This window comes from Neofelis nebulosa, chromosome 4 (assembly GCF_028018385.1).
Source record: "Neofelis nebulosa isolate mNeoNeb1 chromosome 4, mNeoNeb1.pri, whole genome shotgun sequence".
Lineage (NCBI taxonomy): Eukaryota > Metazoa > Chordata > Mammalia > Carnivora > Felidae > Neofelis > Neofelis nebulosa.
The window spans coordinates 88416576-88440733 of record NC_080785.1 but is presented as its reverse complement, the minus strand read 5'-3'; the positions used below and the strand labels follow the sequence as shown (position 1 = coordinate 88440733).

The window sequence follows — 24158 nt, the reverse complement described above, 5'->3', positions numbered from 1 at the left end:
GCGGGCTCTGAGCTGTCAGCACAGAACCCGACGTGGGTTCAAACCCACAAACCCAAGATCATGACCTGAGCCGAAGTCGGACGCTTAACCAACTGAGCCACACAGGCGCCCCTCATATATGTACTTTAAATATCCAGATCCAGTAAGCCATTTGTTTCCCACCTTTGTGAACTATGCTACAAGCTTGCTTGCTTTCTTCTTTCTTTTTCTTTCTTTCTCTTTCTTTTTCTTTCTTTCTTTCTTTCTTTCTTTCTTTCTTTCTTTCTTTCTTTCTTTCTTTCTTTCTCTCTCTCTCTCTCTCTCTCTCTCTCTCTCTCTCTCTCTTTCTTTTTTAAGTTTTATTTATTTAAGTAATCTCTACACCCAACGTGGGGCTTGAACTCACAACTCCAAGATCAAGAGTCACATGCTTTTCCAAATGAGCCAGCCAGGGGCCCCATAAGCTATAATTTTTCAAATATATGTTCTGTAGATGTTGTGAATGATAAAATACAAATTTTTTAAAAAGACTCTTTGAATTTGTAATAGATTTTGAGGGTGGATTTTCTCAATAACTTTTGTGGTTGGGTCTGAGGAGATTTTTGACGTTAAAAAGGAGGACTTCATACTAAAAAGGGGTAGACACCACTGACCAAAATATCACAACTGTGTCTTCAATTTGACTCCAAAATACCGCCCATCGAATGTAAAACACTGAGCAGCAACTCCATTGTGTCATTTACAATGGATTTTTTTTTAAGTAGTAAAGGTGAAACTTCATTTGTTAGACTTTTAACAAAATATGAACACTGGATAAATAAAGGAGTGTCTATAAGGTACGCTTATTTAAAAAACTGTCGGGGCGCCTGGGTGGCGCAGTCGGTTAAGCGTCCGACTTCAGCCAGGTCACGATCTCGCGGTCCGTGAGTTCGAGCCCCGCGTCAGGCTCTGGGCTGATGGCTCGGAGCCTGGAGCCTGTTTCTGATTCTGTGTCTCCCTCTCTCTGCCCCTCCCCCGTTCATGCTCTGTCTCTCTCTGTCCCAAAAATAAATAAAAAACGTTGAAAAAAAAAAAAGTTTAAAAAACTGTCACATTGGGGTGCCTAGGTGGCTCAGTTGGTTGAGCATTTCACTTCAGCTCAGGTCATGATCTCATGGTTTGTGAGTTTGACCCTCACATCTGGCTCTCTACTGGTAGAAAAGAGTCTGCTTTGGTCCTCTATCCCCTTCTCTCTCTACCCCTTCCCACCTCTTGCTCTCTTTCTCAAAAATAAATAAAAATATATTTAAAAAAAAACCTATCACTTGATTTGATTCTGTAATTGTAGGAGAGAAACCTATTTGTTGCTTAGTAAGAACACGCACATCCAGGGGTGCCTGGGGGGCTCAGTTGATTAAGTGTCCAACTTTGACTTAGGTCATGGTCTCACAGTTTGTTGGTTCGAGCCCCACATCCAGCTCTGTGCTGATGGCTCAGAGCCTGGAGCTTGGTTTAGATTCTGTGTCTCGGGGCGCCTGGGTGGCGCAGTCGGTTAAGCGTCCGACTTCAGCCAGGTCACGATCTCGCGGTCCGTGAGTTCGAGCCCCGCGTCAGGCTCTGGGCTGATGGCTCGGAGCCTGGAGCCTGTTTCCGATTCTGTGTCTCCCTCTCTCTCTGCCCCTCCCCCGTTCATGCTCTGTCTCTCTCTGTCCCAAAAATAAATAAAAAACGTTGAAAAAAAAAATTTTAGATTCAGTGTCTCCCCCACCCCTCTTTGCCCCTCCCCCACTAGTGCTCTGTCTCCGTCTTTCAAAATAAATAAATGTTAAAAAAAAAAAAAAAAAGAACATGCACATCCAGAAAGAGTGATTCTGTTTCATTTTCCCTAGGCTCTGTTATGTGGCCTACTTACTACATGTCCTGAGGATCCGCTGAAATATTTACAGAAAATGATCATTACTATAATGGAAAATGGTCTCGAAAGTCTTCTCTGGTGAGTATTGTTTTGCTTTATGGTAGGGAGATATTTTATTCTGAATGTAAAACACTCTACTATAGAGTACCAAAAGAAGTCTTCTAATCTCAGGATGGTTAAGGAATCCCTCCATAGGCTTTTTTAAAATGTTTATTTCTTTTTGAGAGAGAGAGAGAGAGACAGAGAGACAGAGAGACAGAGACACAGAGTGCGAGTGGGGCAGGGGAAGAGAGAGAGGGAGACACAGAATCCAAAGCAGCTCCAGGCTCTGAGCTGTCAGCACAGAGCCTGACATGGGGCTCGAACTCACAGACTGTAAGATCATGACCTAAGGCCAAGTCAGACACTTAGCTGACTGAGGCACCCAGACGCCCCCTTTCATAGGCTTTTAAGTCTGAAAGACTTCAATAGGAACAATTTCCCCACTGGTTCTTAACTTGAGAAATATAGCCCTCTCTCATCAATAATGTGCTTGTAGGGCAGTTATTTCAAGTTGGGGATGAGGAAAAAGAGGCATACTCTCTTGGGGGGCACAGCAAAATCTGGAGGAGGGGGTGGTTGACAAAGTCCTGCAGTAGGTTTTGATATACTTCTCCCAAGGGGAGGTGTCTCCTCCTTCCCCTCCCTTCAACTCCACCCATAGAATCATGGATTCAAATCACTGATTTAATTATGGAACTAACTACTATGAAATGAAATGTTTGACTGTGTTTTATGATTTTATCAAAGGGATATGTGCATTGATCCATCAATGAGGCCAAAAATTCGGAGGTTGTCTGAAACTTACATGGAACAACTTTTTGGACTGGATGATCAACTGGTCAGTATTAGTAATCAGACTTTCTAAAATATACATCCCAAGTTTTGATGGAAGTTCTCAAATAGATTTTATTTATTTATTTTTTTAAATTTTTTTTTTCAACGTTTTTTATTTATTTTTGGGACAGAGAGAGACAGAGCATGAACGGGGGAGGGGCAGAGAGAGAGGGAGACACAGAATCGGAAACAGGCTCCAGGCTCCGAGCCATCAGCCCAGAGCCTGATGCGGGGCTCGAACTCACGGACCACGAGATCGTGACCTGGCTGAAGTCGGACGCTTAACCGACTGCGCCACCCAGGCGCCCCAAGATTTTAGATTTTATAAGATGTATGAGGTCAAACTGTTTTTGAATTGGGGACACTCAGAGAAGTGAAGGAATATCACCCCCCCGCCCAACACCCTGCACACAGCCACATTCATAGTAAACTTCCCAAATTTCCAGAAGTATTTAACAGACATTTATTCTTCCTCTTCTGATAAAATCTTTCTATTATATTTTTCCCATTCCTCTTTCTCCTTCTCCTCTCCTCTTGCATCTTTATAATGATAAAACCGACATTATGGAAAGCTTTAAATGAGGATATTGTCCTTCCTTTCTAATCTACTTCCTTCTGTATTCTATCCCTTCTCCATTCTCTTTGCCATCTGCCCAGGGATTATGCTCATAAAGATATGGCCAAACAACGAGAGCTAACTTAAAAGCCAGACCGATTGTTAAAGAAAGGAACAACCAGCTCTAACAGCTGGTTTTGATCCTGTACAGAGGGCAAGGAAGTAATTCAGGACACGGAGACTTTTAGAACAAAGACTGTGTATCTGAGAGAAGCTAAAATAGCAAAAGGCATGTGGGGAGAGAAATGCCAACACAAATTACATGTGTGTGGGGCCTTGTGTGATACCTCCAGATCCCAGGCTGGTGTCTTGGTAAACGCAGGCAGGGCTTGGGAGCTGCTGGTGAACTTGGGCGCCAAAAAGTGAAATCGAAGCCTGGGTCAAGGTGGATGCTGAGAGCCAGGATCAATCTGAAGCATAATTTGGAAGGCTGGGTGGAGGGTCACACTGGATCCTACTCAGTGGTCTGCATCAGAGAGACAGAAATAGAGGGACAGGATATTTCTGCCAAGACTGGGATGATTCTGAGTACCAATACAATGGGAAGAACCCACATGTCCAATCCTAGCTGATCTGTGTTGTGGTGTCTGGGTGTCTTAATGACTTCACTTTATCAGCCATAGAACTTTATCTACTATGAAGTGCAGGTGTCTGCAAACTGTGTTCTCGGAGATGTTTGGGGGCCACCCCAGGAGCTGAGGGGGAGCTCCAGGGGGTGGGGATTCAGGGTCTTTCACCCCCACCTTACACTCTAGAATAATTCCACTTTGAATATAATGTCATATGAAAAAAGCTTAAACATCATTGCTAAAAGATACTAAAATTATTAAAAACCACTGACGCAGAAGGGTGAACCTCATCAATATTTTGAAAGTGATTTTGTAAAATACAATCAGATTATGTTCAATATCTAGCCAGAAGTCTAGAGAGAATCTTTTAAAGAATTGCACAGAATTCTGAGACACCATAGCAACTTTAAACCTAAAGTTTTATTAGAAAAAGAATTCTCAGAGATATTTCATGATGTTGAAAGTGCAAAGGATAAAATACAGGAAGCTCATGCACATTTAGAAAAGAGGATGACAATTCATACGTATAGAAAAGATGTCTGCTTCATTTTATAAAGTAGGAAAAGTAGAAACTAGATGTGACTTCGCAAAAGGTAAATCTCTAGGTGCCTATGATTGCTTTGTTAGAGGGCTCAGCCAAGATTGAATATGCATTAATTCATTTCTCCTTCACCCTCAGAGGAAAATGAAAAATTCTTTTTTTTTTTTTACAAAGGATAAGACACTTTAATCCTTAAAGTTTCCAGTATTTTATTTTATTTTATTTATTTTTAACATTTATTTATTTTTGAGACAGAGAGAGAGAGAGCATGAACAGGGGAGGGGCAGAGGGAGAGGGAGACACAGAATCTGAAACAGGCTCCAGGCTCTGAGCTGTCAGCACAGAGCTCGACGCAGGACTCAAACTCACGGACCGTGAGATCATGACCTGAGCCGAAGTCGGACGCTCAACCGACTGAGCCACCCAGGCGCCCCAAGTTTCCAGTATTTTAAATTATAGTATACTAAATAAATATCAGCTTTGCTTTTTTCCCCCATTTTTCTTTCCTATAGTTTAATATACAGCTATAATCACTGATGAGCGTTTTTAATGTTTTGACAAAACACTTAAAATACACATATTTTTTAATGTTTATTTATTTTTGAGAGAAAGAGAAACAGAGTGTGAGTGAGGGAGGGGCACAGATTGAGGGAGACACACAATCCGAAGCAGCCTCCAGGCTCTGAGCTGTCAGGACAGAGCCTGATGTGGTGTTAGAACCCACAAACTGTGAGATTATAACCTGAGCCCAAATCGGATGCTTAACCGACTGAGCCACCCAGGGGCCCTGACAAAACATTTTAAAGATCACAAACAATTGTAATCTTTCCCATTATTAAGATTGCTTTGTAGGGGGACCTGGGTGGCTCAGTGATTAAAACAGCCGACTTTGGCTCAAATCATGATTTCCCGTTAGTGAGTTGGAGCCTCGCTTGCATCAGACTCTGAGCTGCTCAGAGTGTGGAGACTGCTTTGGATTCTGTGTCTCCCTCTCTCTCTAACCCTCCCCTGCTCATGCTCTGTCTCTCTTTCTCTCAAAAATAAATAATAAACATTAAAAAATTAAAAAAAAAAGATTGCTTTGTATTGTCTCAGCATGCTTCTGTCTCCACACTGTTCTGCCTATTTATAACAAAGTATTTGTTTCTATTTGTGCAAACAGAGAAAATTGAATACAGGAAACTGTGAGCAAGCCACATTGTTAGAGAAAAAGTAGGAACTGCTCTCATAATAGTAAATAGAAAGACAGTTTAACTATGTGTTCCAAGATGAAAGAATCAACCATTGTCAGGAGGAAACTAACTTCACAGACTTGATTCTCATTTCTAAAGAAATGAAATCTCCAGATGGGTACTGATTACAAGAAGAAAAGACTTCTATAATATTTAAAAAAATCTTTTTATCATGGAAAGTTTTAAACATAACACACAAGCAGAACACCATAATGATTCCTCATCATCTAGCTTAAATGACAGTCAACATTTTGCCAATCTTGTTAATTATCTCCCCTTGTCCTTTTTTTTGCTGAAGTATTGGAAAGCAAATCCCAGGAGTTATATTATTTTACCAGTAAATACATCAGTGTGCATCTCTAACAAAAAATGACATTTTTAGGGAACATAGCACAGTGCCATTATCTATGTAATGAAATTAGCAGTAATTTCTGAACATCACATAGTGCAGATTATATTCAGATATATATATATATTCCATATTCAGTCCATATTCGAGTTTCCCAAATTGTCTCAAAAATACCTTTTTAAACATGACTCTGTCAAATCAAAATCCATGTGGAGTTCACATTGCACTTGGGTATCATATATTTAATACTTCTTGTAATAAACTTTCTTATTTCCCATGCCACTCATTTACTGAGGAAAACATCATTTGTCTTGTAAAATGTCCCACATTCTCATTGTTTCCTCTGGTATCATTTCATTTGTTCTGTTTCTTGTATTTCCTTCAAGTTTGTAGTTAGATCCACAAACTTGATATTCAGGTTCTTTTTTTCCCCTTTTTTTCTCTTGGGGACAAGAATAACTACATGGGGAAGAGTGGTTCTTCCTAGTGCATCACATGGGGGTGCACCCAGAAGTGTGGCAGACCCACTTTTTATCAATCTTGATTCTTCTAGACATTAACATAATTGCTTATTAGTTTCATCTTACAATACACGCATAATGGTTTTGGAATAACGATACTACAAGATCACTAACAATAAAACTACTGAATGTAGTTTATGAAAAGTATGCAATTCAAAAGAGTTATGCAATTCTTTTTGCCTTTAAGATGTATATATCCTATCAAATATTTTCAATAAAAATACTTTTTTTGTTACCCCAGATACTTATTTTTTTGTGTGTGCCGATGGCCATCTTTTTTTCTTTGATATAATTATGCTTTTCCAATTATGTATAACATTACTGGCAATAAAAACAATAAACGATACAACAAAATGAGTGTTCAAAGAATCAAAACAATAAAATGAGTGTTCAGAGAAGTATTGCTTCTATTCCTGCCTTTTTCTCCTCCCTATTCCATCCCTGTTTCTAAGTATCCAATGTTAGTAGGTTTTGGTTTATTTATTTAGTGTTTCCATTGTTTCTTTTTGAAAATTATGAGCACATACATTGTATTCTTCTCCCATCAACTTCTTACATTGAAGTAGCAGACTGTGTGTCGCTTTTTCTCACTTAATGTGTCCTAGAGATCACTCCCTTTTAAAATGATGCTATGGCTTTTAAAATGATGGTATCATAGGGAGCACTGTGTAACAAAATCCTAAAATCTAAATGAAAGATGTGGACTTAAAAGTCTTACTGATGTAACAAAGTTTAACTACGAAAAGGAGACTTAACCTTATGACCCCAGTGGCTAGGTTTTAACCTTTTGGGAGAGGCCAGCAGATCCTATGCCTCAAACGAGAATCAACTGGTCGATAACCACACCCTCTACCCTTCCTGGTTTGCAAAAGTATCCTTTTCCTTTTAAAATTTGGTAGATTACTCTTCCCTGAGAAGGCATCAAACTAAGTATTACAGTAACCTGGAAGGAATAGAAGTAATGAAGATATGAACTGGATTCATGTTGTTTACTTTAAGATAAATTTAAGTGTAAGGTAAGTAATAATAGTTAATGATAGAGCGTGTTTGTATGTTTGTCCACTATGTGTGGCATCTGAGAGTTCTAAAGAACATTTTTATAAGTTTAAATTGTTTCAGGGGCGCCTGGGTGGCTCAATCGGTTAAGCGTCCGACTTCAGCGTGGGTCATGATCTCACAGTCCATGAGTTCGAACCCCACATCGGGCTCCACACTGACAGCTTGAAGCCTGGAGCCTGCTTTAGATTCTGTGTCTTGCTCTCTCTATGCCCCTCCCCTGCCTGCACTCTGTCTCTCTGTTTCTCTCAAAAATAAAATAAAAACATAAAAAAAAATTTTAAAAAAATGTTTCAGGGACTTTCTTAAAATTTGTAATAAACATTTACATGTTTAAGGAAAACTGATTTTTCAAAGTTGTATTTATTTAAATGTGTTTATTAACACTTAGAGCCCTAAAGTACAAATATCAATCAGTGTCTGTCTCCAGGCACAAGAGCCCAGTGGGCATTAAAGAATCTTTCAATAATTTGCAGAAGATAAAAATAATAAGAAAATTACTCATCATGAAAAATCCAACACTTTACCCACATCATGGTACTGTTATAGACACTACTCACTTTTGCATTAAAGACATGGTTTCATTTTAGTATTTTTGTTATTACTATTAACTTTTCCAGACCATGAATAATAAAAATATCAGAACTGGGAGGGATTTGAAGTAATGCCTTCAACACATATTTATAAACCCTGTTCGGGATGTCATAACAAAATTCTACAGACTGGGTTGTGGTTATCAACAACAGAAGTCTGTTTCTCCCAGTTCTAGAGGCTGGGAGGTCCAAGATGAAGGTGCTGGCAGATTTCGTGTCTACTGAGAACCCAGTTCCTAGTTCATAAACTGCCATCTTCTTGCCGTTCCTTCATATGGCAGAAGGGGTGAAGGAACTCCCTGGAGTCTCTTTTATAAAGGCACTAATCCAGGGTGCTTGGATGGCTCAGTTGGTTAAGCGTCCAACTCTTGATTTCGGGTCAGGTCATGATCTCATGGTTGGTGACGCTGGCAGTATGGAGCCTGCTTGGGATTCTCTCTCTCTCTCCCTCTCTCTGTCCCTCTCCTGCTCATGTTCTGTCTCTCAAAATAAATGAATAAACTTAAAAAGAAAAAGAAAAATATAAAGGTACTAACCCCATCCATAAGGGCTCTACCCTCAGGAGCTGGTCTCCAAAAGGCCCTACCTCCAAATATTATCACACTGGAGATTAGGTTTCAACATATGAATTTTAGGAGACGCAAACATTCAATCTATAGCAAATCCCATACTATTTTGTTAGCATTCTACGATGATGCTATGTGGGATATTAATGAATTCATGAATGAAGTAAAGACATGTACTTTAAAATATGATGAGGGCACCTGGGTGGCTCAGTTGGTTAAGCATCTAACTTCGGCTCAGGTCATGATCTCACACAGTTCATGAGTTCCAGCCCCACGTCAGTCTCTGTGCTGACAGCTCAGAGCCTGGAGCCTGCTTTGGATTCTGTGGCTCCCTCCCTATTTCTGCCCTCCCCAACTTGTGCTCTGTCTCTCTCTCTCTCTCTCTCTCTCTCTCAAAAATAAACATTAAAAAAATTTTTAAAAATATGATGACATGTTATGATAATTTAATATATAATTCCTTGATTCTTGGATTAACTGAGCAAAAAATGGAATTGTTTACCAGAAGAAAAATTTTGTTATACTAAAAACCAAAAATTATAATATGAAGTTAATGATTTACCTTTATTTTTTGTTTGGTTCTTATCAGAGTCCTAATATTATATTAAGTATTTCAAATATCACAGAAGTAAAACTTTTTTTTTTCCTATTGGCATTATTTGAATGCATTAGTTTTCTCATATATCATAAATAGATAGTATCTAACAAAGTTAAAAATTAATGGGGCCCAATTACTACTAACATTAAAGAGCCATAAATTGAGTATGTTTGTACGTTAGCATTCATGGTTTGTAATGGTATTTCTTTTTTTTTTTTTTTTTTTTTTTTTTTTTCATTACCAAATTTTCCAGGTCTCACCAGCCTGGGGTACAAGTAGAGCAATGTTGATAGTAATATTCCAAATTTCACTGCCTCTAGTCCCTAGCTCACAATTGCAGGAGGTTGGTTTCCCTCAAAATTCCAACCAGTTCTATCTGGGAATCCCAAAGCTGTCCCGTGTGAATTCAAGAATTCCTCTTAAGGTCTCTGTCTCAAGCCTGTTGGGCTGCCTGAAGGTGAAGCCATAGTGTGGGTGCTCTTGACCTGAGAGCTCTGAAGTCTAACTGAGGTGGAGCTCTAGTCTTTTTCCACCATAAATCCTTAAAATGCCAAAACAGTGCTCCTTTCTCTGTTGCTCTACTCAGACCATACCTAGAGGTCACACTGTTTGAAAGAGATACTTTTATAAAGACCTCGAATAAGTCAAGCTTGCACTTTAAGACTCATTCGACAAGCGTTTTACCTGCCAAAATGGTACCACCATGTGCCAAGAACTTAAAACTTCCATGCTCCCACTAGCTTTAGAATGAAATGCTTCCTGATAAAATTTTAAGTGGAGGGATTGCATTATTTCAAAATTTGGCATCATGTAAGATGTTTGTAATATTTTTATCACATTATTTCAGATTTTCAAAACTTAAAGTTACACAAAATTGGATGCCACTGTGCTGTGGGTGCCACATGGAAGTGGAGGAAATGCCTTCTCTCATTTTGTCTTGTACAGAAGTGCCTCAGAGGAGCAGTTTGTTTGGGTTTTGCCTCCAGTCTCTTCTTCCTTAAAGCTCAGACCTCCAATCCATGGGGCTGTGACAGGAGCTATGCAGCGCCCTGTCTCCACTCCCCACTTCTATCATTCTTCCAGATGATAGAAGAAAACTCTCATCAAAACAAATTCACAACAAAAATATTTGAATTGACTTCTAGAACTTTCTCTGTAAAAATACATTAAAGATACCCAGAAAAGTGAATTCATCAGATTTAGCCAGAGACTATGCCTTATTTGCCCTTCATAGTCATTAAATGTTGAAAAATATGTAAAAGGAGAATAAAAAAAAAGTTTCATATAAAGTTTAATGAAGAGTTTCATATAAACCGAGTCATCAGTGCTAACACATGACCCTTGTTTAGACCCTAGTTAGACCCTAGTTTGAACAAACTATTTAAGATGTTTGAGGGAATAATTCCAGAGATTTGGATATGGAGTGGGTATTAGATGATATTAAGCAATTATTGTTAATTGTCCAACGTGGGATAATGGAATTGTGGTTGTGAAGAAAATGTGACTATACTTTAGAAATAGACACTAAAATTTTTGGTTTATATACTTTATATACTACAAAGAGAAAAAGCAAGTATGGCAAAATGTTGACAATGTTAAATGTAGACTAGGGGGTGGTAGGTATTTATTCTAATTCTCTGTACATTTGAATTTTTTTACATAAAATATTTTTAAGACTATTTAAAAATTTTTAAATAAAAATTTAATTTTTTTACGTAAAATTTTTTTACATAAAATATTTTTAATTTATTTTTATTTTTTATTTATTTTAAATAAAAAACATTAAAATTTTTAAATGTTTATTTATTTTTTAGAGAGAGAGAGAGAGAGACAGAGAGACAGAGACAGAGTGCAAGCAGGGGAGGGGTAGAGAGAGGGAGACACAGAATCCAAACCAGGCTCCAGGTTCTTAGCTGTCAGCATAGAGCCTGATGTGAGGCTTGAACTCACAAATCACGAGATCATGACCTGAGCTGAAGTATGACATTTAACTGACTGAACCATCGAAGGGCCCCTTTTTAAAACTATTTTTAAGAGTTGAGTTGTATTATGCTATATGCAGTATCTTTTTAAAAAGGGATCAATATTCTATTTTACTTCTTTTATTTTTCTTCCAAGCTATACAAAATGTTTCCTTGAAACTAGTGTGTTAAGTTGAATGTACTTTCATTGAATCATATTGTATTTCACTGGCACTCAGTTTAAAACAGAGAGCCTTAACATGAGGGATAAGACATATTCTCAGTAGTAATAGTGACTCATCATAGGAATAATTCCTATGGAGGTGGGGAGTGAGCATGAGTATTTTACAAAATTTCATAGGAGATTCTAACATTCTGCCCTTTAACTTTCAAAACCATCTCTCATGGCAGAATTTTTTCTTTTATTTCCAGACTCAAAGCTAATCTTATAACTGTACTCTTAGAAATTGTGTGGCAGTCCACCTTTTTTCTCTCCTCCTTCTCTTCTGTTATCACTCGAAAGTCTGTGTGTAGAGGACCTTGTGGGAAATTGGTGGACGTGGTCTGTGAGGGCCTGGAAACAGAGTTCTCACTCTGAGGCCCTCTATACCAATGTCAATTACTTTTTTCCAGCAACTTCCCCACAGTCATTGCTTGAATCCTTTACTCTCCATTTTTAGAAGCCAGATGGCAGGGAATTGGCAGTTTTCCAAGGAAGTAGGTTAGTCCCTATAATATTTGTTGAGCTCCTACTCTGTGCAATCCTATCAGCTGGAATAAAAAAAAAAAGTGAGAGAAAGACTATTTTCTAGTCACTAGCAGCTAACCAAGATATGACAGCTATGCAGAGTAGAAAGCAGTGGGGAAGATGGTGGAGTAGCAGGACCCTGAGCTCACTGAGTCAACAGTTACATGTATTGCAACTGACTTTGAAAGTGACATGAAGACTGGCAGAACAGATCTTCTACAGCTATTTGCAGAGAGAAGTCTGCAAAAAAGGATAGGAGGGGTAGAGATGTGGTTGGGAACCAAACCCCTGGTGTCACTAACTACAAATGGGAGCGACACCACAAGCACAGAGGAGTGATGGGATCAGACCCCACACTAGGGCATCCCTGGTCCTGGGGACCCACATTGGGAAGATGAGTCCTTATAGCATCTGGCTTTGAAAATCAGTGGGACTTCACTCTGAGAGCTTGAAAAATCAGCAGGGCTTGGGCTGCCGAGGTGGCTCAGTCACTTAAGTGTCTGACTCTTGATTTCAACTCAGGCTATGATTCACAGTTCATGAGTTTGAGTCCCGCATCAGGCTATTTGCTGACAACATGGAACCTGCTTGGGATTCTATCGCTCCTTCTTTCTCTGCCCTTCCACAGCTCGTGCTCTCTCTCTCTTTCTCAAAATAAATAAACTTAAAAAAAAATCACCAGGGCTTAACTCTCGAAAGCTGGATGGCAATAGCAAGCCAAGCCTCTGCCCTTAAAGAGCCGGGATACTAAGTGACTCTCTGGAGACACAGCACAGAAGCAGCAATTTGAAAAGTGCCTGGGCAGCACCTGGGTGTCTCAGTCGGTTAAGCCTCTGACTTCAAGCCCTGCATCGGGCTCTGCACTGACAGCTCAGAGCCTGGAGCCTGCTTCAGATTCTGTGTCCCACTCTCTCTCTGCCCCTCCCTTGCTCATGCTCTGTCTCTCTCTCAAGAATAAATAAAACATTAAAAAATAAATTAATTAAAATAAATAAACATTAAAAAATCTTTCTAATAAAAAAATACAAAGTAAAAGTGCTTCGGGTATACATGAAGAAGATTTATTGACTAATTTGAGGTCATGTGTTGGAAGAGCAGAGATCTGCAGGAGAGTTCTTTGGGAGAAAAAGTTCTTTTTCTTGTCCTTCCTCAGGCTAGATAGTTGCATGCTTGTGGGAGTCAGTCCTAACACTCACCAGCCAGCCCTGGAATTTCTTTCAGCCCTGCCCCATCCAACTCACCTGCCTTGGCAGGTGTCCCACCACTCCTGGCAGGAAGCCCTGGCTAGAACCAGCACCTCTCCAAAGTGACTCCTGCCCTGCAGAGGTGGGGAGATGACCCCACACATGACCCCACCTGCAGTTTGTGCGCAGGAAACAAGTCCTGCCCATCAGTACACCCACAGCTGTCACAGCAACTAATTGCAGATAGCCAGGCTGAGGGCCAGTCCCACTGACCAGCATGCCCACAGCAATCAAGACTCAGCCACAATAGGAGGACGCATGCAGCCCACACAGCAGTCACCCTAGAGCACTTGGTTCTGGTAACCAAGGGGGGATAGAACTACAACGCACCACAGGACCCCATCTACACAACGTCACTACTTTCAAGACCAATAGCCATAGCTGACCTACCTAATACATAGAAACAGACACAGAGAGACAAAATGGGGGGACAGAAGAATAAGTCCCAACTGATAGAATAAGACAGGGATGCCTGGGTGGCTCAGTCGGTTAAGTGTCTGACTCTTGGTTTTGGCTCAGGTCATGATCTCACAGTTCGTGAGTTTGAGCCCCACATTGGGCTCCATGCTGTCAGCACAGAGCCTGCCTGAGATTTTCTCTCTCCCTCTCTCTCTGCTCCTCCTCTGCTCTCTCTGTCTCTCAAAATAAATAAACTTAAAAAAAAAAAAGAATAAGACAAAACCACAGAAAAAGAGCTAAACAAAATGGAGGTAGACAATATACTTAATAAAGACCAAAGTAATGATCATTAGATACTCAGGGATACTCATTAGACAGAGGAGTGGATAAACTCAATGAGAACTTCAACAGATATAGAAAATATAAAAAATAGCCAGTCAGAGCTGAATTAGGCAATAGTTGAGATGAAAAATACACTAGAGGGAATCAACAGCAGGTTAGATGATGCAGAAGAATGGATCAGCAACCCAATCAGCTGAATAGCAAAAGAGAAAAGAATAATAAAAATGGGAATAGGTTAAGGGACACCTGTGACATCATCAAATATAGTTACATTTGGATTACAGGGATCTCAGAAGAAAAAGAACAGAGAGAGAAGGGGGCAGAAAATTTATTTGAATCATAGCTGAAAACTTACCTAACCTGGGGAAGGAAACAGACATCTAGGTCTGGGAGGCAAAGAAAGCCCCAAATAAGATGAACCCAAGGAAGCCCACACCAAGACACATAAGAATTAAAATGGCCAAAAAAAAAAAAAAAAAATCTTAAAGCAGCAAGAAAAAGCAAACAGTTACATGCTAGAAAAAAGCCCCACAAGGCTATCAGGTGATTTTTCAGCAGAAACTTTGCAAACCAGAAGGGAATAGCATGATATATTCAAAATGCTGAAAGGAAAAAAACCCTACAATCAAGAATACTAATGTTATCATTAATTGAAAGAGAGATATAAGGTACCCAGACAAACAAAAGTTAAAGGAGTTCATCACCACTAAACCAGCTTACAAAAAATGTTAAAAGGAATGCTTTACTTGGAAAGAAAAGACCATACCTAGAATTAAGAAAATTAGGAAGGGAAAAAATTTCACTGGTAAAGGCAAACATACAGTAAAGACAGTAGATTAATCACTTATAAAGCCAATATAGAGGTTAAAACACAAAAGTAGTAAAATCAATTATATCTACAACAATTAGGGGATATACAAAATAAAAAGATATAGACTATAATATGACATACATAAAACATGAAGGGCAAGTAAAAATTTAGTGCTTTTAAAATGTGTTCAAACTTAAGTGTCCATCTACTTTATGTAGACTGCTATATACATAGGATGTAATATATGAACCCCATGGTGACCACAATCCAAAAACCTGTAGTAGATGCAAAAGAAATAAAGAGAAAAGAATCCAAGCATAACACTAAAGAAAGCCATTGAGCCACAAGGAAAGAGAGCAAGAGAAGAGAGGAATAAAGAATAACTATAAAAACAACCAGAAAACAATGAACAAAATGGCAATAAGTACATATCTACTACTAATTACTTTAAATGTAAATGGACTAAATGATCCAATAAAAAAGCGTAGGGTATGGATGGATGGATAAAAAATGGATAAAATGGATAAAACAGAATGGATGAAAAAAAAAGCAAAAAACAAAACAAGACCCATCAATATGCTGCCAACAAGAGACTCACTTTAGACCTAAAGATACATATACACTAAAAGTAAAGGGATGGAAAAAGCTATTCCATGCAAATGGAACTGGAAAAAAAAAAGCCAGGATAGCAATATTTATACAGACAAAATGGACTTTAAAACAAAGCCTGCAACATCAAAAAGAAGGGTATCATATAATGATAAAGGGATCAATCCAACAAGAGAATGCAATTGCAAATATCTATGCACACAACATAGGAGCACCTAAATACATAAAGCAAATATTAACAGACATAAAAGGAGGCTGATAGTAATACAATAACAATAGGGGAATTTAACACCCCATTTTTATCAATTAACAGAGCATCCAGATAGGAAATAGGAAACAGTGGCTTTAAACAATACATTAGGCCAGGTGAACTTAGGAGATATACGCAGAACATTCCATCCAAAACCAGCAGAATATGCACTCTTTTCAAATATACACAGAATGTTCTCTAGGATAGATAACATGGTGGGCCATAAGACAAGTGTCAATAAGTTTAAGAAGACTGAAATCATATTAAGCACGTTTTCCAACCACAATGGCATGAAACTAGAAATCCATTACAAGAAAAAAAAAACTGGAAAAAATACAAACACACGGAGGCTAAACAATAGACTACTAAACAACCAACAGGGCAAAGAAGAAATCAAACTGGAAATCAAAAAAATTGACAGAAACAAATAAAAATGGCAACAATGGTGCAAAATCTTTGGGACACAGCAAAAGTAGTTTAAGAGAAAAGTTTCTATAATGTAGGCCTACCTCAAGAAACAAACAAACAAAATTCAAATAATTTAACCTTATACTGAAAAGAACTTAAAAAAAAAACAAACAAACAAACCAAAGTTAGTAGACAGAAGGAAATAATAAAGATTAGAGTGGAAATGAATGAGGTGTGCCCGGATGGCTCAGTCAGTTGAGCATCTGACTCGTGATTTTGGCTTAGCTTATGATCATAGGGTCATGGGATTGAGCCCCACATCAGGGCTCCACACTGAGTGTGAAGTCTGCTTAGGATTCTCTCTCTCCCTCTGCCACCCCCCTCCCCTACTCATGTGTGCTCTCTCTCTTTCCAAAAAAAAAAAAAAAAAAAAAAAAAGAGGGGAAATAAATGACAGAGACTAAAAAATAATAGGAAAGATCAATGAAGCCAAGAGCTGGTTCTTTGAAATGATAAACAAAATTGATAAACCTTTAGTCAGACTTATCAAGAAAAAGAGGATGTAAATAAATATTTTTTTTTTAGAAATGAAAGAAGAGAAAGAACAACAAACACAGAAATAAAAAAGATTATAAGGGAATACTGTAAAAATTATATGCCAACAAATTGGACAGCCTAGAAGAAATGAGTAAATTCCTAGAAACATACAATCTTCCAAAACTGAATCAGGAAAAAAATAGAAATTTTGAACAGACCAATTACTAGTAATAAAATTGAATCAGTAATATAAAACCAAAACCAAAACCAAAACAAAACAAAAACAAAACAAAAAATCTCCCAACAAACAAAAGTCCAGGACTAGATGGCTTTACAGGCAAATTCTACCAAACATTTTAAGAAGAGTTAATACCTATCCTTCTTAAACTATTCTAAAGAATAGAAAATGAAGGAATGCTTTAAATTCATTCTGTGAGTCCAGCATTACCCTGATACCAAAACCAGACACAGATGCTACAAAAAGAGAAAATGACAGGCCAATATCCCTGGTGAACATACATGCTAAAATCCTTAACAGAATATTAGCAAACAAAATACTACATCAAAGGGATCAATCACCACAATCAAGTGGGATTTATTCCAGGGATGCAACCTTTGCAAATCAATCAAAATGATACATCACATTAACAAGAAGGATTAAAACCCACATTATTATCTCAATAGACGCAGAAGTATTTGACAAAATACACATCTATGCATGATAAAACTCTCAACAAAGTGAGTATACAGGAAACATACCTCAACATAATAAAGGCCATATATGAAAAACCCACAGCTAACATCATACTCAATGGTGAAAACTGAAGGCCTTTCCTCTAAGACAAGGCAGAAGACAAGGATGTCCCCTTTCACTACTTTTATTCAACAGAGTACTGGAAGTCCTAGCCATGGCAATCAGACAACAAGAAGAAATAAAAGGCATCCAGATTGGTGAGGAAGGAGTAAAATTGTCATTGTTTGCAGATGACATGATACTATATACAGAAAACCCCAACATTCCACCAAAACACTATCAGGACTAATAATGAATACACCAAAGTTGCAGCATAGAAAATCAATATACAGAAACTTGTTGCATTTTTATACACTAATAACAATGTAGCAGAAAGAAATTTAAAAAAAACACACAACTTCACTTACAATTGCATCAAAAGAATACATTACCTAGGAATAAACTTAACCAAGGAGGTGAAAGACCTATACTCTGAAAACTACAAGACCTTGATGAAAGAAATTAAAGATGACATACATGGAAGGACATACTACGCTTATGGATTGGAAGACTTAATGTTGTTAAAATATCCATAATACCTAAAGCAATCTACAGATTCAATGCAATCTCTGTTAAAATACAAATAGCATTTTTTACAAAACTAGAATAATACTAAAATTTGTATGGAGCCGCAAAAGACCCTGGATAGCCAAAGCAATCTTGGGAAAGAACAAAGCTAGAGGTATCACGATCTCAGATTTTAGGATATACTACAAAGCTATTATAGCCAAAATAGTATGGTACTTGCACAAAAATAGACACATAGATCAAGGGACTAGGATAGAGATCCCAGAAATAAACCCACACTTACATTGTCAATTAATCTATGAAAAAGTAGGCAGGAATATACAATGGGGAAAAGACAGTCTCTTCAACAAATGGTGTTAGGAAACCAAATACTTACAGCTAAAAGAATGCTACTGAACCACTTTCCTACACCATTCGCAAAAATAAACTCAAAATCGATTAAAAACCTTAATGTGAGACTTCAAATCATAAAACTCCTAAGAGAAAACCTAGGCAATAATCTCTCAGACATCAGCCTTAGCAACGTATGTATGGTTATGTCTCCTCAAGCAAGAAAAATAAAAGCAAAAATAAATTATTAGCAGTATACCAAAATAAAAAGGTTTTGCACAACAAAGGGAACTAACAACAAGATGAAAAGACCACTACTGAATGGGAGAAGGTATTTGCAAATGATATATCTGATAAGGGCTTAATATCTAAAATATACAAAGAACTTATATAACTCAACACCAAAACCCCACAAATAACCTAATTAAAATGCCAGAGAACCTGAATAGACATTTTTCTAAACAAGACATATAGATGGCCAGCAGACGTTTGAAAAGATGCTCAACATCACTCATTATCAGGGAAATACAAATGAAAACCACAATGAGATCACGTCATCAATCAGAATGGCCAGCTAGGAAAGCAAGAAAGAAAGAGGAAGAAAGAGAAAGAAAGAAAGAAAGAAAGAAAGAAAGAAAGAAAGAAAGAAAGAAAGAAAGAAAGAAAGAAAGAAAGAAAGAAAGAAAGACACAACAAAAGAAAAAAAAAGAAAGAAAGAAAGAAAAAGAAAGAAAGAAAGACACAACAGAAGAAAAGAAAGAAAGAAAGAAAGAAAGAAAGAAAGAAAGAGAAAGAAAGAAAAAAAATAACAAGTATTGGTGAGGATGTGAAGAAAAAGGATTCCTTGTATACTGTTGGTGAGAATGTGAACTGGTACAACTAATACGGAAAACAATATGAAGTTTCCTCAAAAAATTAAAACTAGAAACCCCATATAACCTATTAATTCCACTTTTGGTATTTGTTTGAAGAAAATGAAAACACAAATTGAAAAAGATATGTGTACCCCTGTGTTTACTGCAACATTTTTTACAATAGCCAAGATATGGGAGCAACCCAAGTGTCCATCAATAGATAAATGGATAAAGAAAAGGTGGTATACAACGGTATATTATCCAGCCATTAGAAAGAATGAAATCTTACCATTTGCAAAAACATAGATGGTATGATGTTAAGTGAAATAAGTTAGACAGAGAAAGACAGATGCCATATGATTTCACTTACATGTGGACTCAAAAACAAATGAACAAACAAAAAAACGGAAACAGACTCATACATACCGAGGACAAACTGATGGTTACCAGAGATGAGGTGGGTGAGAAATACATGAAATGGCAGAGGGGATTAAGAGATACAAAGTTTTAGTTAAAAAAATCAATAAGTCGGGGCGCCTAGGTGGCGCAGTCGGTTAAGCGTCCGACTTCAACCAGGTCACGATCTCGCTGTCTGTGAGTTCGAGCCCCGCGTCAGGCTCTGGGCTGATGGCTCGGAGCCTGGAGCCTGTTTCCGATTCTGTGTCTCCCTCTCTCTCTGCCCCTCCCCCGTTCATGCTCTGTCTCTCTCTGTCCCAAAAATAAATAAAAAACGTTGAAAAAAAAATTTTAAAAAATCAAGTCATGGAGAGGAAAAGTATAGCATCGGGAATCTAGTCAATAATATTGTAAAAAAAATTGTATGATGACAGATGTTTACTAAACTAGTTGTGGTAACCATTGAGTAATGTACAGAATTTTTAAATCACTTTGCTATATACCTGAAACTAATATAACAGTGTATGTCAACTATATTTCAACAACAATAATTAATAAATAAATAATACATAAAAATATTTCAACCCACTCCCCCCCCCCCCCCACAGAAAGTAGAAAGCAAGTGGCTAAAGCAACAGTGAAAACGTTGAGCAGTGGAAGCAGAATCATGTGACCAAACATATGGGCACAGGCCAGAGGTGCTGCAGTGGAGTAAAGCCGTGCCCAGCCCCGCGTGGGGGATGGGGCATTACTGGGCTTGAGTCTTTGCTGAGGCCAGTACCTCAGAGCGATCTCTTAAAGCTATTTTCCCTGTGGAGAAAACAGGAGGATGCCAACAATGAGGAAAAATCATAGCTATTTTCATTTTATTAGTGTTTTTGTGTGTTTTGTTTTTAGTCAGAACAGTATCTGTGAAATTAAAATAAGAATTCAGGGCAAGAAACTCTTTCAAAAGGAATATGAGGATGACAGACTCTTCCAGCATATAAGTCATGAATTAATGAGGACTTCAACTTCTTTCAACAATAGAATAGAAAGAACTAGAAAGAACACTTTTATGCTGGTTTAAAGAGTGGATCATTAGAAAGGAAACCCTGGGCACCTGGGTGGCTCAGTCGGTTAAGCATCTGACTTCGGCTCAGGTCATGATCTCGCGGTCTGTGAGTTCGAGCCCTGCGTCGGGCTCTGTGCTGACAGCTCAGAGCCTGGAGCCTGCTTTGGATTCTGTGTCTCCCTCTCTCTCTATCCCTCTCCTGCTCATGCTCTTTCTCTGTCTCAAAAATAAATAAAAACATTAAAAAAAAATAAAAAAAAAAAAAGGAAACTCAAGTTCAAGTCTTACTGGCTGAATTATAATTCGATCATGTAATATACTCATTTTTTAATGAGTGATGCCATTTATTGTAGATATTTATATATTACTTCCCAGGTTATATCTTCTAAAGAAAAGTTTAATCTTAGTAAATTTAGGGGCTAACAGCAGAACAGAAAGATTGTATTGTAGATGAAATTTGTCTTTTCTTCTGTCACCTCATTCCTTTCCTGGTTTTATCCACCCTGCTGTGATATGCCCAATACTCTTACTTTACTCATCTGAATTCCTTTCCCTTATGAAAATCAGAATTTAGTAAAGAATGATTCCAATGATTTATGTTCCCCCTCACCATAAGCAAAATTTGCATGTAATCTCCATCAAACTGAGGGTTTCCAAATGTCTTTGAACATCAGGCAGAATATTGGCTGGGATTGGGGGGGGGCAAGGGGCCTTTGTTGTATGCCTAAAATAAATCCATGATTGAGGAGGAGAACATTTGTCTTTGAAAAGTGGAATTAAGAATTCTGGGCAGTTTGTATAGATTTGAACCAAGCTTATCTCTATACCAAACAGACGTGGCCACATGTTTATTTATATGGCAAACAAGGTGGCGATAACATGAGAAAAAATAACCCCATTTGCACTTCATAGTAGCCATGTACATATAACAAATGTGTTAATATAATATTATCTTTGCTCATTAAAGGAGATACAGAAAGTACAGATAATTTCAGGAATCCTCACATAGGTGTTCAACACACATGTCAGTCAATGTGTGTTATTGTGAATAGTTGCAAGTAATAAATTTGCACCTCTTTCAGTATATTCTGAAATCTTAATTTATATGGTTTTCCTATGCCTGTTTGGTGAGGCATTCTGGTAAGCTTTTTATTTTTTCTTTCTTTCTTTTTTTTTTTTTAAAGAAAATTTCATTTTATATTCTTGAGAAGGCAAAATCATTCAGTTTAATAGTGACCTACAACTCTATACTATTATCAATACAGCTGACAAAAATAATACCTTAGACTTACTTAAAAATGCTTTAATGTTTTAAAAAATGTTTATTTTTGAGACAGAGACAGAGCATGAGGGGGGGAGGGGCTGAGAGAAAGGGAGACAGAATCTGAAGGAGGCTCCAGGCACTGAGCTGTCAGCACAGAACCCAATGCGGGGCTCGAACTCATGAACCGTGAGACCATGACCTGAGCCGAAGTTGGAAACTTAAACAACTGAGCCACCCAGGCACCCCTTAAAATGCTTTAAAGTAAATACAATATAATTGGAAAATTTTAAGCTGCAATTTTAACTTAAAAAATAGATAATATGATAACATTCCAAAAAATGTATATGGTATATAGTTCTTCCAGTCCATTCCTGTCTCCTTACTGACCAAGGCAACCATTGCTCTCATTTTCTTGTGTAGCTTCTGGAGTTAGCGTTTGGATTCCATTCATTTCTAATATTTGTTGTTTCATTCATTCTTTTATTTATTTATTTATTTATTTATTTATTTATTTATTTATTTTAGATGACTCCAGAATTGATGATAAAAGCATGTACTTTTTATACTGGACGTTTAGTAAAGACACACTTTTGGTAAGAATGTAATTTTTACATACTATTTCTTTGTGTTTTTATTTTTTAATACTCTCCATATGAAGAACAACTCATTTTTAGCCAGTTGTTCTGATTTTATCTATTTAATCATGTCTCCACCATTTTGTATTATATATTTAATTTATTTTCACTTGACTTTTACTTAGTTAAAATATGTTCTTTACTTCTTCATGGTATTACTTTGTTGTGTGTGTGTGTGTGTTTTAATGTTTTATATTTGAGAGAGAGAGCATGAGCAGGGGAGGGGCAGAGAGATGGAGACAGAATCTGAAGTAGGCTCCAGGCTCTGAGCTGTTAGCACAGAGCCTGATGTGGGGCTCGAACTCACAGACCGTGAGATCGTGACCTGAGTCAAAGCTGGATGTTCAACTGACTGAGCCACCCAGGTGCCCCTGTGGTGTTTTCGTTTTTTTTTAAATTAAAACTTCAAAATTAAAAGTATAAGGTCTATAATCCCTTCATTTGAAACCCTTGGAGATATGTTTTCAAATTTATATTCCTTTCCTTAAAAATTTTTACAAAGGTATTTCTGCGCATTGTATGTATTATATAACATCTTCAGTGGTGTCTGAGACAGCATGCTGGAACCAAACGTATTCAAACATATTAGTATTTCTACTATGTATATATTATATATGTATGTAATAAAATGAAATGTATATACATGAAATGAAATGAAAAAAGACTATGAACAATTATGTGTCAATTCCAGGGAGGTTCTAAAGCAAAATTACTTTAGATCAGGTCTAGTTTTGCCTCTAAATAGGTTATGGAAAAACTTCCGGATTCCAGATCTTTCTGGGTTTTAGAAATGTAGCAAAGGGAAGTGCAAGCTCAAAGGAAATGCAAGGACTAGCTAGAAATAAAACAATAACAATAATTGAACAGTTTCTTTCTATGCTGTGGTTTTTGAGGAGCTAAAGGAGGTGGTATTACTCCTTCTCCGTCTCCATTTATTTAGTAATGTATTGCCATAACATCAAAATACTATTTTTCTATATTTTCTGCCTCTAGCTCTTGGAGAGACATAGCAATACCTCTTACAAATGAAGATGATGAACTGGCTGAGAAAATAGAAAGAGCAATGACATATAATAATTTCAGACTTCAAAAATATGTATTTCATCTCTGGCACTCTTATGTAAAAGGTCAAAAAAAACAACTTACAGGTAAATCCTTACATAGTATTGATTTGTTTTTATATTCAGGTATTCAAAGAATCAACACACTTAATGGCTAAGCAGTTTGTACTAGAGAATTTATTATTATGTCTAGAGAGCTGTCATGAAATGTAAAGCCCCTAATTTAAAATATTTAATGAGATTTGTGTCAAAGGGTTTCATCATAACAGAAAACAGTCATGTTTAAAAGAAACTTCTGTATGTATTTGTGTGAAATAGGGATCTCCTATCAGCTTTTTTACTAATAGACCCCTGGTATATCACAGATGGGTACCAAAATTGATTATTTCTTGGTAGAGAGTTTTCCATTCATGACAGGTATTTCATTTGAAATGGGTACATGAGGAAACAAAGAAAATGAATTTTCTTTTCCTTAAACCTTTGATGAGCAGGCAGTGCAAGTACATGATCTTAGGAGCAGGGATAGAGGACTCCAGCCTTTTTT

General features: G+C 37.5%; 1 protein-coding gene and 1 long non-coding RNA gene across 3 annotated transcripts in view; one reads left to right on the top strand and one right to left on the bottom strand.

Annotated features, from left to right (window-relative positions):
- The window catches only part of FBXL13 (F-box and leucine rich repeat protein 13), a 214883-nt gene that overhangs the window by 13638 nt on the left and 177087 nt on the right, over nt 1–24158 (top strand). For both annotated transcript variants that reach the window (XM_058725326.1, XM_058725325.1), the window contains exons 2-5: nt 1848–1951; nt 2663–2753; nt 22444–22511; nt 23547–23701. In XM_058725326.1, coding sequence (XP_058581309.1) covers nt 1848–1951; nt 2663–2753; nt 22444–22511; nt 23547–23701 — 418 coding nt within the window. The remainder of the gene's footprint in view (nt 1–1847; nt 1952–2662; nt 2754–22443; nt 22512–23546; nt 23702–24158) is intronic.
- The window catches only part of LOC131509510 (uncharacterized), a 71622-nt gene continuing 50900 nt past the window's right edge, over nt 3437–24158 (bottom strand). The window contains exon 3 of the long non-coding RNA XR_009260545.1: nt 3437–3831. This is a non-coding gene — a long non-coding RNA (uncharacterized LOC131509510). The remainder of the gene's footprint in view (nt 3832–24158) is intronic.